The following is a 21,443-nucleotide window of genomic DNA, read 5'->3' as shown; positions in this document are numbered from 1 at the left end:
AGAACTCTTCTCATATCAGAAACTACTGCACCAATTTGAACCAAACTTGGTGTGAATTTTCCTAGGGCATTCTGCATCCAACTGGTGTTGGATTTTTTTACATGTTGAAAAACGTGGCCCCCCATAACTTAAAATAGAACATAGGGGTTGGTCAGAAGGTTTCCCAGTATATCTCCAAAGCCGTTAGGTTCAACACAATTCTGACTGGGTAAAAGTGTCAGAACGATGAGATTTATACCTGGTCATATTTTTGTGTCAATTCATCAGGCCATGTTATTTTAAATATCATTTCTTTCAAAAATCTTCTCTGAAACTACTTGACCAATTTGAACCAAACTTGGTACAAATGTTCCCTAGGGTATTTTGCATAGAACTGATTTGTGGATTTTTGATCTGTGGAAAAACATGGCCACTTTTACTAGAAATAGAATATAGGGGTCAGGCAGAAGTTTTTCCCATATATCTCCAAAATTGTTAGGTTTAAACAAATTCTGTCATGTGTGAAATGTTCAGAATTATATGATCTATCTGTGTTCAAATTTTTGTGTAAATTCATTAAGCCATGTTGGAGTTGTTGCCTTTTTTCAATGTTTTTTTTGGGGCTATTTTTATCATTATTACTTTTAATTCTTCATAGAGATTCCTCATACTTTGTAAAAAAAAACAACAATTCCAAATCATCTTCCAAATATATAGAGGAAGTTTCCAAAATGCTGGCATTTTTTATCAACAACATATTTGTCCAGTGTGGTGGATGTGGTTTTTAACAAACGGTTGTTATTCCAATGGGAACAAATTGTGCTCCTCTACTTGCTGGCCTATTTCTTCTTGCTTACGAGGCTGACTTTATAGCTGATCTTTAATCTCAGTTTCCACTATACAGATGACATATTATCATTAAACAATCCTATTTTCAGGGATTTTATACATTGCATCTACCCCAAAGAACTTGAGATAAAAGATACTATAGACACTGTGAAGTCAGCTTCATATCTTGAAGTACACTTTGAGATCGATGGTAAAGGAAAACTATTGACCAAACTATACAATAAAGGCGATGACTTTTCATTCCGTATTCCGTATTGTCACCTTCCCTTTCATCTGTGGCAAAATCTCTTCAGTTTAGCTATTCAGGCTCTTTAGAGCTTCTAGTTTTAAAATGTTTTGGATCATTTAGCTTTTGTTCAACACTGCTCTTAGTCAAGGATTGCAACTTACCACTCTTATGAAATGTGCTTGTTGGAAATCAGCAACAACTTTTCAAAAATTGTACAATAGAACAATTATTTATGAACAAAGTACTTTGGCAACAACTATTTGCCTTTAAATAATTATATAATCACATGTTAAAATTGCACAAATGTATATGCATTCATTCAAATAACAAAAAAAAATTGATTTGATTGTTAAGGTATAAAATGTTCATGCATGGAATCCTATGGAAGGGCATTTGCAATATTTTGCAAACTTCTAAAAATCTGGTTGATAAAATTTCTGATAACTTTATATAAAGAACACTTAACTGACATTCTTTCATATTTCAAAACAAAAATTTGGGGTCAACTAACTCCTTTTCTAGCAATATAAAAAAACCTAAAATTCCCTACACATTTCAACAGAGGTCTCACTAACCACTTCTAACGTTTCCATTACTTTACATGTTAAAAAAGTAATTTTCAAAGTCTCACTGTGAATTCCCAGGACAAATGACATCTTAAAGTTGCATACCATTGTGAAGCTTGGAAAAAAAGGCTTCCAAAATCATTATGCTAATAGTACGATGATAGTAGAAATTCTTCACAAAATTGACTTGAATAAATAATACTGAAAATCCACATTTTTACCTGTTCTGCTAATTGACAGCATGGAGGCAAATTACTCACACATGTAAACAATATTCATACACTTTTGTAGTTAATTACATATATGATTTTAAAGTACACATTCTCAGCTTCATTTTGACTACTTTTAATCATAATACACACAAATAATGCACTTACAATGCATATGTCTGGGTTAAGTGTGTGTTTGGTACTACATAGGGGGGTGGCCATTTGACCCGGAAGTGGTTAGTGAGACCTTAAAAACATTTTATGAGTTTTTATGTTTTTCCTTTTTTACATTTTATGAAAGCTTGTGGTACTGTGAGTCTAATAAGAACCAAAACTATCAAAATCAGACATAGGACTACAAAGAAATGGTCATTTTTATATCATGCCCCTCAGTGATATTTTCCCTAAATTACTAAAAAATTACGCCCTGTGCAGGTCCGGGTGTTAAAAGAATAGGCCAGCAGCAGCGCTAAGCTTGTCGTATGAGGCGACTAAATAGTGCTCAGAAACTTAGCCGAGGGCTAGGCGCTTTGCCCACAGAGCAACTGGGATGTGTTCCCCAGGTGGTGGAATGGGGTACCCCTGGCATGTTACATGCTGGGGTTGTCAGACTATAATACGGAAAACCTGACCGCAAACCATAGTGGTGCACCGTGTTGGGAAAGATGCCACGTTCCTCGCACTTTAAAGAACCCTGCTGTGGTATTCGATAGGAGTAGGAACCTTTGCGCTCCGCCACAGGAGGCTAAATTGCCCGACCTTACCCATCCCCCCTTTTTCCAGTGGCAGTCAAAATTTGTCGAACCTATTATCCTTGTGACCCATGCTTTTTTTTTTCATTTCATGTTCATTTTATCATCCATTTCATGTTCATTTTCTGAATATAGCTGAAATATTGCTGCTTGGACATTAAACCCCAACAAACAAACAAACAAACTAAAAAATTACAATTTTAACTAACTTGTCACACCAAAGAGATACCTATGATAATTCAAGAAGTTGTAATAGCAAATATCATTTATCATTATGAAAAAAGAACAGATTTCAACAATTTATATCATACCTATTGTATTACTGTGTGATTCTAAGTCTGTGCTGTGTGACTATTTGAGTACTTTGAATATCCCAAGCAGTTACGTTGTGTATTTCATGGATGACGTCAAGTTATGAGTCACTGTTACTGATAAAAATCTTGTTGCTATGTTGTTTTTTAAAATACCTTGCACAATGCACCTCTTAAAATATAGCCAGATTACCAATATCACTATACTGATTTTATGGGAAAATGAAAATAATGACCAGGAAAGGCAATTTTCCTCAAATTATGCATTTCTCTGAAGTATGCCATAATTTAATTTATGGTCTCACTAACCACTTCTAACGTTTCCATTACTTTACATGTTAAAAAAGTAATTTTCAAAGTCTCACTGTGAATTCCCAGGACAAATGACATCTTAAAGTTGCATACCGTTGCGAAGATTGGAAAAAAAGGCTTCCAAAATCATTATGCTAATGGTACGATGATAGTAGAAATTCTTCACAAAATTTACTTGAATAAATAATACTGAAAATCCACATTTTTACCTGTTCTGCTAATTGACAGCATGGAGGCAAATTACTCACACATGTGAACAGTATTCATACACTTTTGTAGTTAATTACATATATGATTTTAAAGTACACATTCTCAGCTTCATTTTGACTACTTTTAATCATAATACACACAAATAATGCACTTACAATGCATATGTCTAGGTTCAGTGTGTTTTTGGTTCTACATATGGGGGTGGCCATTTGACCCGGAAGTGGTTAGTGAGACCAGAACATTTTCCCACCAATTATCTACCCTTTGAAAAAAATTCCAACCAATTATCACCCCTTGAAACAGGCTTTTTTAAAAGCAATGTTTTTAATTTTATCATTCTGATTTTTTGTAAGAAATCATTTAAAATGATTTTTAATAATTTTATTTTTTATGTCATTTCAAACACTATTGGTTAATACAAAATATTTGTCTGTATGATTTTGCAAGTTTGATTATTACAAAAACAATACCAATAAGAATAAAAATAATTAGATTTTTTTTCACTTCTGCAAAAAGAAAAGTCGAAATCACATTTTTTATATAATTAAGAAATTTGTTTTTGCTTCGTAGTAAATGACACAGAAAATTCACTCAGTTTTTGTTAGTAAATAAACCATAGCTTGATAGATTATCACTGCATTGATCTATATAATAGAGAAGGAATTTATTATTTTATCAATTAACATAAGAGCTAATTATTTAATTATTGATCATTTCAGGAAAGACAGCAGCTAGAAGAAAAGATGAGAAAACAGGATATGGAAATAGATTATCTAGCTCCATTTATTGCCAGAATCGTGCAGGGAGACAAAATCACACGAGAGGAGGCTTACATGCTTAAAACAGAGGCATTGAAAGATCTGAAAGAGAGACTGATTAACAAAGCTAACTTAATACAAGCTCGATATGAAAAGGTTAGATTCTATCACAGCTAATAATCTTAATAAGGGGAAAAGGCCAGTAGTATAGGAATAAGAACTGATCAATATGTCACGTACAGACCTAGCTCAATTAACAATGCTTCCTTTCAATATTGTATACTAAAACAATTTTCAAAAAACATGGTAAATTTGATGAGGAATTATGCAGACTTTTCAGCTGGGTTCAAATCAAATCAGCATGATAACAGATTTCTATGTCAGTTCTGATTTTTGATCTAATAATTGACAGAAACATGTGGGATGGTAATCTAGAATGAATTGATGACCCTTCTATTGTTTTCAGAGCTGTATTATGTTAATTGTAAGTGTAAGCATACAGAGCAATCACAGTAAATAAACTCATTTGTCGCAAATAATATGGCTGAAAAGCATAACTAATTTAGATTTCAATTATTCAACTATTTTAACCCTGAAATATTTTTGAACACTACTTGTATGGTTTGTAAGACTTAGGCTTGTGGTAATCTAATTACAAAAACAAATATTTTTTGGAGCTCACAAGGTGTACTATTGCCATCACTTGGCGTTTGTTGTCATGGTCAATTACAATTTTCAAAAATCTTCTTTTCTGATACTACTAAAATTATAACCAAAGTTGGTATGAATGTTCCTTCGGATATCTTGCATAGAACTGATGTGGAGATTTTTCGTAGGCAAACATGGCTGCCATTATCAAAAATGGAACATGGGTTGAACAGCAGTGTTTGACATATATCTCCTAACTATGACTTGGTTAAAAGTTTTTAGCACGCTGATATCTATCTGTGGTCAATTTTTTGTAAAAATCTGTTAGGTCTCACTAATCACTTCTAACGTTTCCATTACTTTACATGTTAAAAAAGTAATTTAAAAAATTCAATGTGAATTCACAGGACAAATGACATCTTAAAAGTTGCATATAATTGTGCAGCTTTGAAAATAAGGCTCTTTTCAACATGAACTCATGAATGGTTATGGTGTATCCATCTCCACCATGAAAACTGATTTGTTCATTGTGTCATAGTTTTCCTTTCCTCTTTCATCTACCCAGGACTTGACCTTTTATGAGAAACTTGGCAGGTGTATCTAGAAAAGCAGAGGATGCTTGTTCTACCGGTGCACCTGGTCCATGCTTCCTGTTTTTAGTTGAGTCCGAGTTGCTCATTTGCTTTTGTTACTTTGTATGTTTACTAAATGTTCTATGATGTGTTTGTCTATTTTCCATGTTTGGTGTTTTGATTTACACTAGACCCTTGGTTCCCTTGTTTACTCTTTCAAAATCATTATGCTAATACTACGATGATTGTAGAAATTCTTCAATATTTCTTTAATAAATAATACTGAAAATCCACATTTTTATCTTTTCTGCTAACTGACAGCATGTAGGCAAGTTACTCACACATGTAAACAATATTCATACACTTTTGTTGTAAATTGCAAATATGATTTTAAAGTACACATTCTCAGCTTTATTTTTACTACTTCTGATCAGAATATTCACAATTAATGCACTTACAATGCATAGATCTAGGTTCAGTTTGTTTTTGGTACCATCATAGGGGTAGCCATTTGACCTGGAAGTGGTTAGTGAGACCTAAACCCATATTAGAGTAATTGCCTGTTCTGGACATTTTTTTCATCTTATTTCTTATGTTATTACAAAAACCTCTTCAGAAACTACTGGACATAATTCAGTAAGTCAGTATGATTGTTCCTGCTCAGGTTTTTTATCCACTAAAAAAATATGGCTGCTTTTACAAAAAGTAGGATCTAGCTTTTCTATCTAGATGAGCAGTTCAGACTCTTAAGAGCCTCTAGTTTAATATTGATGAAGTTAAATAAAAAATATTTTGTTCAGTAAAGAAAGCCTATTATACTTGGTGAAAACTTACAGGCTAGTATTTGTTTTGAACAATGCTAAAAAGAATTGTCAGATTTTGTTTTTGCATTTGTAGTAAATTATCAATTTGGATGATACTGATTTAGAGTATAAAATCCCCTAGAGAAAAGATTTTATATTTCAGTTGCAAATGCTCTATTGCATACTAGTAGTGGTTAAATGTTGGTTCTATTACTGGTAATATTTGTGATTTGACGAGAAATATTCAGCTGATTAAAAAAAGAAAAATCAATATACACTGTAACATTGGAAGCAAATGGAGAAGTATGTTTAGATCCAATTTACTTGGTAACTTTCCATGTTGTAATAAGAACTGGTATTTTACCTCTGAAGGATGATAATGAAGTTGATATGTCAGTATAATATAAACATCAATTGACTCTTTGAGAAAACTTTTTGCTATATATACTGTTGCATCATTTCTTTAAACAAGAAGTGTATTGAAGACATATTTAAATATCCCTTACCATCTATTTGAAAACCTTTGAAAAATTTAATTGCTTATTTTCCAAAAATAAATAGGTATAGGGAGCATATAATACCAGCTATTTTAGTTCATTAAAAATGAAGAATGCCAGTGTAATTCCATCCCTTGCCCATATTGTGCTATGTTCTACTTTAGAAAGAGAATATGTTATAAATTCTAAAGGTTCTTAGCAAAAGCCTGTTATTAAGTGATTATATGCATGATGGGACTATAATTTGTGAGGGTTAAGGTTATATATAACCTGTCAGGTCATAGGATTACTTTGTAGCTGATTTGATCCTAAAGAACAACATCATGTAGCCAGATCCTTTGATCTCAGTTTCCGCCACATAGATGAAGTTTTACCTTTAGATAATCCTAGTTTGGGAATTTTATACATTGCATCTACCCTAAAGAACCCCATATTTTGAAGGAGACAGAGCTGTTTCTTTGTAGGTGTCATTTTGGTTATATCATGTTCTTTGTTGTTTGTGTCTGTCTTGTCTTCATCCTTGGATTATATTTTTCCTGTTTTCTGCTCGAATCTTTTATCCCTTGATTACTCTTTAAGGTTATGTGTATGATAGGATGTTTCAATTAATCGAAATATTTGAAGATTGATTGTAGTTTTATTAAAATGGTGATATGGATTTCACATGAGAGAACAGCCAGGTGTTTCTGTCCAAAGGTCATACTTCAGAGCTTGAGGATCTAGTTGAGTATTGGGTGGGTGAAAAACCACAACAAAATATTTTCAAGTGGTGGGCATGTGAAATCTATATCACCAGTTTAATAAAATTACAATCAATCTTCAAATATTTCGATTAATTGAAACATTTTATTAAACTGGTGATATATACGATTTCCCATGAGATTTTAGAGCACAACTAGATCATCAATCCACTATGTGAACTGTAAAACCCTTCTATAGGCATTTATGCTTGTTAACAATCAAATCAGAGATGGTAAATTTTTATTGAACACATATACATATGTACAAGCAAAAAATGTGTAACCAGCTTACAGTGTAATGACAGTACAACATTTCAAGTATTTGAAGACAAAATAGTCTGTGCCAAAGTACATTGTTCATTATCACTAACAATTGTTCTATTATATAATTTTTGAAATTGTTGACGATTTCCAACCAGCACTTTTCATAATAGTGTTGAGTTGTAGTCCTCGGCTTAAAGCAGCAGATGTTGATGCTGAACGACAACTGTGTGGACCAAAACAGTCAACATTTATACAAGAACTTTTCGTTACATTTTTAACCCATCTGGCAATAGTACTGTTCGTAGTAGCTTTATATGGTTTAACAGTGGAGATGAACGGTTTTTGTGCTCCATTCCTTACACATTTTGTCCAATTTATAAGTTCATACAATACACAATTTTTCTTTCACAGCATAACTATCAAAAATTAGAGATTGTATATGTAATCCTGGTTTAGTTTGTTTAAGCAAATCATTTACATAACATATCAGTTTGTTTACTTCAATTTGAACATTATCAACTTTTAACTTGTATACTGTTTGACACCTTTGTCCACTCAATTACAGAAACAGCATTGCTAGTTTTTGAGATAGCTCCATTAAAGTTAAATGTTTGTTATCTGGTAATGTCTCAAAATATGTCAAGACTTCTTAACATCCCAAATTTTAGTGTATCTTGGTAAACTAGGTTTTTTTTTAGTAAAAATACCTTTCATAAACTTTTAACCAAAATTTTATTACCAATATTTCTATCACTAACTAAAGTACACAATGCTGATATAGCTTACTTTGCAGTGTTTATGTCACTATAACCAATATCTTGTTCAAACAAAGAATTTAAAAATTCCAGCACTACTTTGGTAGGGGGTCAAACATATTGACTTCCCTTTCACTTGAAAATGATTTCCACTTTTTGAGATAACAGTTGTATTGGTTTTTCATGCTAGATCTCCATGACTTTAATATGATATTGGTAACCTTGACTGAAAGTCCTTTACTTTTGAGATGTTCCCAGTTGAAGATTTATCAGTGGATGTTGTTTGGATAGATTTCTTGGTAGTATTAAACTGTTCTTTGGGAGAAGATATGGTTGTTGATAAGTCTGCTGCAGTCAAATTGGAAACCATACTTGTGTTGTCCAAATTTGAGCTACAATAAGAGTCTTGTCCACTTTTTCTGTTATTAATTTCTGCAGAACTTTTCCCAGAAGACTGAAAGGTGGTAATATATAATAAACATTAGAACTTGTCCATGAAATTGTAAAGGCATCAATAGCCATTGCGTTTGAGTCTGGCAAATAAATCCACAGTAATTTCACCAAATGCTTTTTCAATGTTTTTAAAAATATGTGGTTTAATCATCCACATGTGCCATGCTTAAATAGATGTTCCTAGAAACACACCAATGCCAAATTTGTTATAAAGTTATTTAAAGCAGGTATCTGCTCACCAAAATTGTTCATATACGACAATGCAACTGTATTATCTACATATAACCTAATGTTTGTATTATGAAGCATATTTCCTAATGATTGTTAAGTAAATAAAGCTGCTTTTAATTCTAAAATATTGATATGCTCTGATGCCTCAACAATTGACCAAAACCCATGATCAGTTGATTGATAAGTCTCATTAAAGCCACCCCATCCAGTTTTACTAGCACCACTATAAAAAACAACTGAAGATGGACTTAAAGTAATACACTTATAACTGGACTTCACATTGTTAACCACCAAGTTAGTAAATCCTTACTCCTCATATCCAATTCAATATAAGAATCAAAATTCCCATGATTACATTTTAAAGATTTATCTTTAAAAATCTGTAGATCCTTGAAATACAGAGGAGCATATCGTACTCCTGGTTCACTAGCTACCATTTTCCCTATCACACGAGCTAAATCACAAATTGTGACTTTAGTATGACTAAGCACCTCTTTACATTGCTCAATTAAGTTATCTTTTCTCTCTATGGTTAATCTGATTGTCATATCTAGTGTATTTATAATAAACTCAAGAAAAACAATTTCCATTCCACGCAATTTTCCATAAACCGGTTTTAATAATTTAGTGAAAACCCTCGGACTGAAAGACAATCCTTGTGGAAGTACTTTAAATTGATAATGATTGTCTTTCCATTTGAATCTTAAATATTTACTATCATTTTCTTGTATAAGAACACTATAATAAGCATCTTTTAAATCGACTGATGCCATATACTGATTTGGTTTGATGTTATTGATAGAACCATCCCTTTTTGGTCAAATAAAAATGTTTGAGTAATATCCACTAATGTCAATTAATGAAAATTCTTCAATGATTCCTTTGCTCAGGAATTTATCAATTTCTGTTTGAATTAGTGCATTTTCATTGTGGTTGAAGTCATTTGTTTTAGAAATTGTTCTCTGAATAGGTATATGGTCTGATTCAATAGTATACCCAGTTAAAACATTATATATCCAGGGATCTATAGACAACAACTCCCAATTATGTATAAACTGTGAAATTTGTCCACCAATAAAGTTATCTGGAGTGTTGTATAGTTGGAAACTACATGTACTTACACTAAGTTTCTCTTTTGTTTCTTGAAGTGGCCTTTCTTTTTTCCTGTTGGCCATTTCTTGTTTTTTCCTGAAGGCTCGTCTATTGCCCAGTAGTGTTTCTTTTTCCCTAAAAAAGGACCCTGACTCTCAGACATAGATAACTTATCAGACCTCTTATTGTCTGTCCAACTGGTACACCTTTTCATCTAAGTTGTCTCCAAACAAAAATTCTGGTACTGGCGTATCAACCTCACACAATCTTCTGTACTTAGCTGGAACAATTGGTCTAATCATTTGTTTCCTTTTCCTATTAGCAGTACATATACCATGGGTGAGGATTTTAAAAAGGTCTTTAAAGATTGCTTTAGTTTCAGTAAAGTCCCTTTTAGTCTTCATAATATTAAGTGCTTGTAATACCATAACTAATGCCATGGAACATGTTTTAGTTACTTTCTGGACTGCTACATCCCCTTCTCTTTTAGGTTTCAAAGCCTTCCAAAGTTCTCTATTTACTCGAGGAACCTGGAATATTTTCAAAAAGGAATATTTCAGACTTTTGTATTTAAACACGATTCAAATTTCACTGCATCATTTTACTCAACAGAAAAGTCTGTTGTTACAATTACACTTTTATAATATATATATATATATATATATATATATATTTAAATATTTATGTCAAACTTAGAGACCTAAATATAATTTGAAATAACCAGTTCCATGTACAATATTTACATGTACATGCCATAGAAAAATTCACAGTACAAACATTTACATATAGACAGTATCATACATTGTACAAGTTAGTACCTGAATCTTTTGACAGTTTTCTGGTATCAAGTATTTCTCAACCAGTTTTTGATAATCTGCCTCTTTCATTGGCTTTTCTATAGCTGTGTCAGCTAACTTAGCCATGGTGCCATCTATTTCTGGCCCAAACTTCTTTTCTTCTTCATATTCTTTTTCTAACTCTAAGAAGAAGGCTGTATTTTCGTCATCCTCTTCTAACATAGAGCCAATTGTGATGTCGATTTCTTCACCCGAATCTAAATCATCGTCTGACAAGTCCATTGCCTCTGTCATTTTTGTCTTTATCAGACTCTTTTACTACTTCAGTATTTGTCTGGGCTGCCATTGGTCGATCTTTGCCAAATCTATCTTGGAGCTGTAAGATATTTACAGCCATGTTAGCCAGGGGCTGCTCTGGCTTCCAAAATTCTGTCGCCAGAAAAATCGCCAGCTGCCATTTTTTGTCGCCAGTTTACAGAAATTAGAGCCAAATGGTGCCAAAAAAAAATTATACTTAAAAAAAAAAGACAGTATAGTCCACTGATGAATTATCTTTGTCAATTCATCAAAATAACCTCTCCATTCATGACATACATGTACCCAAGATTCGCTCTTGATGCATGTATAAAGCAGGTTTTTTGCTCTAGTCTGTCGCTTTCATATGCATAAAATAAAAAAGTACTACTCCAGAAACAGGTATTTTACTTCTATGAAAGACTTTATATTACTATTCTCATATAGTCAATGATTTTAAAACATGTTCACCTTCATCCTTTATGGGCTAATTTATCTAATACAATATAATTTATTTTTTTATTTTTAACAAACTTGATTCTTTTTCTCAAGTGATAAAATTTCTATCAAACTACATTTTGTACCATTGACCATTAACTGTGTCCCTGTTTAATTATCTTGATATCTGAATAGCATTTCGTTAATTAGATTTTGGGAATCCCCATTCTATTTGTTTTCCAATTTTCCCGCCAAAAAAGTCGCATTGCAAAATTGTAAACAAATGTCATCCATTTTCTTTTATCAATTCTTTCATTTTGAAGTATTTAGACATTTCCTGGTGGGATAATCATTGTTAATTGGATTTAATTTATTCTGTTATTAGGTAAGTCTGTTCCTGAATGTATTACATGGTTAAACAGGGCTGTTAAACTTGTGTGTGGCCACGTGCACATGGCCTTAATTGTGTTAACCTTTGACCAGATGATGAGAGTTTTGATTGGCCCAATAATATATTTACATTTGATTGACACCTCCCATGAGGATATTGTCAGTCACGGTCGCCTGGTCTAATTACCTTTAATTGCTTTCAGTCGTAAATTGGTCATAGTCAATTAACTATGACCAGGTGTCAACACAAATTTAGGGAGAATATCCGTTGCGGATAGACTTCCTGTCAATTTTAATAAACAAAACCTAGGCACCAAGAAAATCGCCAACTGGCTATTTTTGTCGCCAGATAAAATAAAAAATTGCAAATTGCGACATTGGCGAAGCTCAGCGCGACCCCTGACTTAGCCATCATCTCCGTTTGGGACTTTTCCATTTCGGAAAGTTTTTCTAAAATATCCCTCACGGTCTTAAGTGTTCTCAGAAATACTTTCATTTTCACTTTGTCGATTTCCGATCTCGTTATCGATCGAATGACTTCCTGTAGTCATGCGCAATGATTCGTTATGTAAATTCTGTCTATGATACTCATAATCGCTAATGTTATTGTTATCGGGGTTCGTATCCGTTTCCGATACTTTCCCAGTTTTCAGTTGATACAGTTCTTTGGTACGGCGTTTTACCATTTCAGAAAAATAGCCCCTTTCGGGCATTACATTGCTACTGTTTTTGTCTGCCATTTATTGGCCCCTTTGTTCTATGGCTATTTTTTTCCACCAAAATCTAACGAATCCTTTTCCATCACTTGCAAAACACAGTAAATCAATAAATAGTTACCTCTCAAATATCATAATTCGTCTGAATATAGCTGAAATATTGCTGATCGGACGTTAAACCCCAACAAACAAAAATCAAATATCATAACAAACACAAATAGAATCTTAAAACAAATAAATTAACACAAATTCTGATCAAGCTCATTAAATGCACGTACAAACACGGACACCACGTGACCTTTGGACAGCGACACCTGGTTGTTCTCTCATGGGAAGTCGTATATATCACCAGTTTAACAGTTGTCAGGTCGTATGTGAAGGTTACATGTATCATAAAATTATAGCCTGTCAGGTCATATGTGAAGGTTACATGTATGATTAAATTATAACCCGTCAGGTCGTATGTGAAGGTTACATGTATTATTAAATTATAGCCGGTCAGGTCGTATTTGAAGGTTACATGTATGATAAAATTATAGCATGTCAGGTCGTATATGAAGGTTACATGTATGATAAAATTGTAGTCTGTCGGGTCATATTTGAAGATTATATGTATGATTAAATTATAGCATGTCAGGTCATGGGGAAAGTTACATGTTTGATAAAATTATTGCATGTCAGGTCCTCAGTGAAGATTACATGTATGATTAAATTATTGCCTATTAGGTCATGGGGGAAAGTTACATGTATGATTAAAATTATAGCCTGTTAGGTCCTCAGTGAAGATTACATGTATGATTAAATTATTGCCTATTAGGTCATGGGAGAAAGTTACATGTATGATTAAATTATAGCCTGTCAGGTCATAGGTGAAGGTTTCATTTTATGTCATATTAAGTTTCTGTTTTGGTTACTTTGTTGGTTACCATCAGATGGTTCTATATTGGATACCATGGGGTGGTTCTATATTTAGTACCATTGGGTGGTTCTGTATTGGGTGACATTAGCTGTTTCTGTGTTTGGTATCATTCTGTTGTTCGATATCGGATGCCAAGGGGTGGTTTTGTGCTTGGTACCAGTGGATGGTTCTATGTTGAATGCCATTTGATGGTTTTGTGTTGGATGTAATTTGATGATTCTGTATTGGATGTTGTTGGGTGATTCTGTGTTGGATGCCATTAGATGGTTCTGTTGGGTGCCATTGGATGGTTCTGTATTGGATGCCATAAGCTTGTTCACAGAAGGGTATCATTTGGGTAGTTCTGCGTTGGATGCCATCTGGGTGGTTCTGCCTTTAATGTCATTTGCTTGGTTTTATGTAGGATGCCATGGTTCTGTATTTGGTATCATTGAATGGTACTAGTGGTTGATTCCAGGTTTTGTACCCGTGGATGGTTTTTAATGTTTGGTGATGCCAGTTGGTGGTTCTGTTTTGGATGCCATTTGGTGGTTCTGTGTTGGATGCCTTTGGGTGGATCAGTTGGATGTCATTTGGTGATTCTGTGTTGGATGCCATAGGGTGATTCTGCGTTGGATGCCTTTTGGTAGCATTGTATTGGGTGCCCTTGGGTTTTTCTATATTTGGTACCAGTGGGTGATTCTGTGTTAGATAACGTTGGGTGGTTCTGTGTTGGGTGCCTTTTGGTAGTTCTGTATTGGGTGCCCTTGGGTTTTCTGTTTTTGTTACCAGTCGTTGGTTCTGTGTTTGGTAATAGTGGGTGGCTTTGTGTGAGATAACATAGGGTGGTTCTATGTTTGGTAATATTGGATGCCCTTGGGTTGTTTTGTGTTGCACCAGTGGTTGGTTCTGTAAGAGTAATCAAGGGAACCAAGATTCTAGCGGAAATCAAAAGAACGTAATCTAGGGACAAAGACTAGACATGGAAACTGACAAACACAACACAGAAAGTAACTAAAATCATACATGCAAAGTAACAAAAGCAAATGAGCAACTCGGACTCCCCTAAAAACTGGGAGCATGGACCAGGTGCACCGGTAGGTTAAGCGTCCTCTGCTTTTCTAGAAACACCCGCCGAATTGCTCATAAAAAGTTAAGTCAGGGGTAGACGAAAAAGGAAAGAAAAACTATGACACATTGAACACGTTGGTTCTGTGTTTGATGCCTTGAGGTGATTCTGTATTGGATGCCAAATGGTACTTCTGTATTGGCTGCCCATGGGTTTTCTGTGTTTGGTACTAGTGGATGATTCTGTGTTAGATAACATTGGGTGGTTGTGTGTTTGGTAACATTTGGTAGTTCTGTATTGGGTGCCCTTGGTTTTCTGTTTTTGGTGCCAGTTGTTGGTTCTGTGTTTGGATTACATTCTTTTGATTACCGCTATAACCTTGGTTGCCTTGATTACTCTTTGGTACTATAGGGTGATTCTGTGTTTGGTAACATTGGGTGGTTCTGTATTGGGTGCCCTTGGTTTGTTTCGTGTTGGTACCAGTGGTTGGTTCTTTGTTAGATAACATGGGGAGGTTCTGTGTTTGGATGTCTTTGGATGGCCGTGTGTTGGATATAATTGGCTGGTTCTGTGTTTGAATGTCATTGAATGCCCATGTGTTGGATATAATTGGCTTGTTCTGTGTTTGAATGTCATTGGATGGCTATGTTGCATATAATTGGCTGGTTCTGTGTCAGATATATTTGGATGGTTCTGTATTTGATATCATCGGATGTCTGTGTTGAGTTCCTTTAGCTTATTTTGTGATGTGTATCATTGAATGATTCTTTATTAGATGCAATTGGGAGGTCCTTCGTTAGATATCCTTGTGTTGGAGTTTAGGATCTGGAAATAATGAAGAATAAGATTTTGACTCATAGTTCCATGAAGTTTTTTATGACCTTTTAATTTGTTCCGCTGTATTGTTATACCACGGTCCCTTTCTGAAACTATTAAGTTGTTGGTATTCAAATAGTAATTGCATTTTTTTTAAATAGATGGCATATTTGGCCATTCTGACTATTTTTTTCTGAGATTAATGTTGGATGGTTAAATGTCACATTATGTTTTGTCAGATTTATGATGTAATATTTTTTTTGTAGGAAACACAGATGTTAACCGACAAACAAGCTTGGTACCATCAGAACCAATTGTCATGTAATAAGGAGGATGAAGAAAAATATATGACATTCTGCCAGGAAACACTCTTTAAGATTCACATGCTAGAACTCAGACTTGCAAGGTATGTGATTTCTCATTAACATAAGTCTGTTAAGCTCTCATCGCAAAAGTATTTTAACATAGGTTCCATTGGTCTACATGCATTTTTTCACAAACTTATATAGATGTAGCTTGGGCCATGATGTTTACCTAGATATAAGGGACCACTACATGAATATACATGGAACACTCCGCTTAAAATATTAAGGTACCAAGTGTGGTTTATATTGTAGCTAATCTCTGAACCCAGAGATATTGCTAAATGTCCTCCGTAATTCCAAAATAATCCTTGAAACTGGCATTTGGCTCGCTTAAAAAAATTATCAATTATATTGATTATTTTATCCATCGTTTTGTAAAGCCTTCTTAAGATTTTAGTCTAAAATACACTTGACTCTGTTGGTAATTAAAGGCAGTGATTGAAAGGTTTAGAGATCAAAGGGATATAATCATACTGAAAACTGAGTTCTACATTGATTTGTTTAGACTGACAACAATTTTTTTTTATAACATATCTCATTATTTTGACTGAAAAATTATTTCAAAAGAGGGACGAATCAAAGCTGATTATACATCTCAGTTAATAAGCTATTGAATGCTGCTACTCCTTATTGTTCCATATCTCATATGAGTAACTCATCAAAATATTCAACTTGGATGTATACCAACTTGATGATTTCAGAAAAAGATACAGTAACTTGAGGGAAGTCTTTATGAAACCTGCTTAGAATAAGGTTTTAGCAAGATGTACTCATTTTGTAAGCCATTTCACAATAACTACAGTTAAGTGTTATAGTCATGCATTTTGCCTTGTGATTTGTTTATTTCACATTTTTAGCTCACCTGGCCAAAGGCAACGTGAGCTATAGCCATCATTTGGCATCCGTTGTTGTCGTTGTCCGTCGTCGTTAACAATTATACAAAACTCTTCTCCTCTGAATCGACTTGACTAATTACAACTTAATTTGGTATGAATGTTTCTTGGGGTATCCTGCATAGGACTGATGTGTTGATTTTTTATCCATAAAAACATGGCCGTCGTTACTAAAAATAAAACATAGGGGTAAGACGTACTTTTTCACATATATCACCAAAACTGTTAGGTTTAGCTAAATTCTGACATCAAGTTGAAGCGCTCAGCATGATGAGATCTATCTCTAGTCAAATTATAGTTTTAAGCCAGTCAGTTATGTTGGAGATATTGCCCTTTTTTAACGATTTTTGCTATTTTTAATGTTATTTCTTTCAAAAATCCTCTCCTCTGACATTATTTGTTCTAGGGAACCAAACTTGGTATGAATGTTTCTTGGTGTATCCTGCATAGAACTGTAGTGGGAATTTTTGATCCGTCAAAAACATGACCGCCATTACTAAAAATAGAACATAGGGGTCAGACAGTAGTTTTTCGCATATATCTCCAAAACCATTAGGTTTAGGCAAATTCTTTCAATAGCTGATATTATTAGGACTACAAAAGTCTTCAGGGATAAATGTTGTCAGATGACTCCTTGTAAGAGTTATTGCCCTTCAAAGGGGAAAATAACTTTTTTTCTTGAAAACTATAAAAGATTAAAATAAACTTTTAATTGTTGAAATGATCCTTATTATAAGTCCTACCAAATACTTCTTGAGTCAAAATTGTTGAACACATTCCTGTTAAATTTAAGGCAAAATTCAACCAAGTAAGCAATTCAGGCTCCTGAGAGAGAGAGTAATCAAGGGAACCAAGGTTATAGCGGTAATCAAAAGAATGTAATCCAGGGACAAAGACCAGACATGGAAAACAGACATACACAACAAAGAACATAAAGTAACTAAAATCATACATACAAAGTAACAAAAGTAAATGAGCAACTCGGACTCCACTAAAAACTGGGAGCATGGACCAGGTGCACCGGTAGGTTAAGCGTCCTCTGCTTTTCTAGAAACACCCGCCGAGTTGCTCATAAAAAGTCAAGTCCGGGATAGACAAACGAGGGAAGGAAAACTATGACCCGTTGAATAAATCAGTTTTCGTGGTGCTGATGGATACATCATAACGATCCACGAGTTCATGATAACGGCCATAAAACTTCTGTAGTGATGACTTCAATCTTGTAGCAACATAACTCTGTTCCAGAAGCCTATTTGTTAGAGTTCTAGCGCGATACAAAAAAGTCTGCGTAGTTTCGGCAAGCTCTGGCATAACGTATGAGTTGTGATATGAACACTCAATACGCAGGAGCCGAAGGGATGTTGCCGCAGATGAAAAGAAAGTTGACAATTCTGAATGAAAAGTCATCACGTTTGTCGTAAAGTTTGGTCAATAGTTTTCCTTTACCACCGATTTCAAAGTGTAGGTCAAGATATGAGGCTGACTTCACAGTGTCTGTAGTATCCTTTATCTCAAGTTCTTTTGGGTAGATGCGATGTATCAAATCCCCGAAATTAGGATTGTTGAAAGATAATACGTCATCTTTATAGCGGAAACTGAGATTGAAGGATCTAGCCAAACGATATTCTTTCTTTCTGATCAGATCAGCTACAAAGTCATCCTCATAAGAGTGAAGGAATAGCCTCTTGTTATTTAGCACTAACGCTTGATAGCATTTGACATTTCAAACGGGAAAATATGTTGGAAAAAAGTGAATATTTTATCATGCTTATTAGTGCTTGCCCACTTGTCCACGTAAAAGTGATGCAAGTCAAAATATCAAAACATAAAATTGGTTTAGAATTACTTGGGTCTATGATGGAACCTTGGCAAAATGTCATTCAACTAATGATCTTCATTTTGTGGTTATAGACATAAAGAAACAGCTCCTCACAAGTATATGGCATTGGACAGGAGACTTAGAGACGATCAAAGGCTAGCAGAATACTTCTAAAGGTATGTTACACAAGACAGAAGTATATCATTATAATATCGAAGCAACACGGTAATTTATCACTTGAAGGGAACAGATAAGTTGAAGAATGTTTTGCTAAAGTCTTTGTTTGCATCTTTCAATATTGTTTTATATATATAGCCCAATTTAAGAGGGTTAGGACTTAGGAGTAAGCAATTTGAACCTTCCTTCAGTATGAAAGGTAAGTCTAAATTAATACTTTTTAGCGCACGAAACATGGTAAAACTTCTATTTTTTACTCTTTTAATGTCATTTATTGGTAAAATGGAAGGAATTCTCTCTATTTACTGTCAATACAACTATGGAGTAAATGTCATTATTGAGCATATCAGTATCCTTATTGTAAATACATCGTTGATAACAAATGTTTTGTTTCATGTTGTGTCCAGTTGTATATATATATATGCGTAATACTATTATATTTTTTGTTATCTTTGAAAAATTGTTTCTTTAAAGGTTTTTTTAAAGTTTATTCAATAGAAATTGTTTTACATCAAATAATACAAAAGAAGACAGTAACGTGTAATAGCTTTTGGATGAATCTCTCATTGTCAGTTCTTTCATAAAACATAATAAGGCTTAAAAATAGTTATTTTTCCGGTCACCCTTCTGAACCTCCTTCTGACCTCCCTACCCTAAAAGGTTTTTTTATTTAAAAAAATAGTTAAAAAGCCTGCTGCCTGCTGACTGTCTACAGAAAAAAGAAAGTAGTTAATCCAAAGATATTTTTCTATCATAGATGAACAACAAAGAGTCAGAAATACTAATTGTTTATATTTAGATTGTAAATACACGTGAGTGTGCTTTTCGCCATGGACTCAGTCTATTACGTCTTTGCAGATTTGGTTTTTTGTTTTTGTTTTTGTTTTTTGTTTTGTATTTTGAGTTATTTGTCACACTTATTTCATTTCAAAATTAAAAAAAAAATCCAGCCTACCGACCCTTCAGAATTTAAGAAGGGTGTCATAAAATTACTATTTAATTGTTCGATGAAAAAAAAACAAAAGAAAAAAAGGAAATATCACATAAGCAATTTTTTACTTAAGACAATTATTTTGTTTTTGTTTATTTGGTTTTTTTTTGGTTTTGTTCTGTTTTGTTTTGTTTTTTTTTTTTTTGTTCACTTACCATTGTTTGTGGAGGAGGTTATGAAAATATGTGTATATACCTCAGTAACCATATACTAGTATCATATTGCAAAAATAGAAAGTAACAGCTTTAGTCTAAAACAGACTTCATTGTGCTGAATCAAAAGGAGTTTTGATTTAATCTTGGTGGCTGATTGGTATATTTATATTTTAGATTCTTTTTTTTTCTAGGTATGAAGGATAATGAGAGAGACATGTTAATTTGACGTCACATATCTAACAATATTATTTCTATTCCTGGTATTGTGGTATTGACTAGAGAATTAGCTAATACAAGTCTTGTGGAAAATTAATTTAAACTGGACCTAAAGGTATTGATGTATATATGGCACCATAGTTTAATTAAATTGGGTATGTTGAACTGCTATTTTCTTCTGTGATATATTGTTATAAATATTTATTGTAAATAAACTCATGTTCGTTTTTTTCGATTTTGCTGTTGGTTATTTTTTTTTACTTTCCCAAAACAATGTTGTACTACATGGTGTCGGCATCCTGTACATATGGTTTGTGCGCCGATTCACTACAATACACAATGATACTTAAGTAACGTTACCACAGGAGGAAGGTGGTATTGATTTATAAGATAGTATAGAGTATATGAGCTCAGCCTTTTAGGAATTTAGTAAAAACAACACTTTTTCTATATGTTTTAGGTTATCAAAAGAGGAATGTGGAGCGGCGTACTGTCTTCATAAACCTTTTTAATAAAGAAAATTATGATTTAATGAACAGATAATAATTGATGGTCAACTCTTGATCAAGATTATATAAAATTTCCCAAGTCTTGAAAACCGTAATCGCCGGTCAGGTTCGTGAATGACACTTTAGCAAAGAAAAGTGTGCTGACGGCAAAGTAATGGTACATACAAAGTCGAAATAACTACACGCATATACCGAGATAATGAATCACTATACCTCTATATTCCACAAACAACTTCAAAACAGCTCTATATAACTCTCCTTTTTCCTTTCAAACTCTGTTCCTATCTTCAACTAACAAAAATGTCATAGACTATTAACTTGCGGGAAATGTTTAGTTTGGGATCACACAACACTGCCCTCCTTTTTGAAACTTCATTCCGTTTTTTTCAAAATAGAAATAGTAAATATTCACCACCTAGGACATTATGAATAACTGTTTGTACTTCCTCTTAATAGGCTTATTAGTAAAAAAATTGTTTTGTTTTGTTTTTTTTTTTTTAATAAGAATTGTTAGACTTTCCGTAACATAAGTGTCATTAATATTAGTGTTAATACAGCTCCTTTCAAACGACCGATTGTCCAATAATTTATGTCCATTTAAAGTATTTAAACACGATTTTTTTTTTTACAGAAATTCGATCCGGTAAAACGTCAGTATTCGGATATGTTC

The 21,443-nt window shown here is 33.6% G+C and overlaps 1 protein-coding gene and 2 pseudogenes across 2 annotated transcripts in view; 1 reads left to right on the top strand and 2 right to left on the bottom strand.

The window, feature by feature from the left end:
- The window catches only part of LOC148623288 (dynein regulatory complex subunit 7-like), a 52,065-nt gene extending 31,566 nt beyond the window's left edge, over nt 1-20,499 (top strand). For both annotated transcript variants that reach the window (XM_088565037.1, XM_088565039.1), the window contains 4 exons: nt 4,137-4,331; nt 15,915-16,054; nt 18,818-18,901; nt 20,240-20,499. In XM_088565037.1, coding sequence (XP_088421163.1) covers nt 4,137-4,331; nt 15,915-16,054; nt 18,818-18,899 — 417 coding nt within the window. In that variant the 3' untranslated portion in view covers nt 18,900-18,901; nt 20,240-20,499. The remainder of the gene's footprint in view (nt 1-4,136; nt 4,332-15,914; nt 16,055-18,817; nt 18,902-20,239) is intronic.
- LOC148623290 (uncharacterized) lies at nt 7,564-8,852 on the bottom strand (annotated as a pseudogene).
- Nucleotides 9,232-11,424, bottom strand: LOC148623289 (uncharacterized; annotated as a pseudogene).
- Nucleotides 20,500-21,443: the final 944 nt, after the last annotated feature.

This window comes from Perna viridis, chromosome 2 (genome assembly GCF_037379345.1).
Source record: "Perna viridis isolate PV_CMFRI_1.1 ecotype Kerala chromosome 2, ASM3737934v1, whole genome shotgun sequence".
Classification (NCBI taxonomy): domain Eukaryota; kingdom Metazoa; phylum Mollusca; class Bivalvia; order Mytilida; family Mytilidae; genus Perna; species Perna viridis.
Note: the sequence above shows the minus strand (reverse complement) of the source record. Positions and strands in the feature narration are given on the sequence as shown.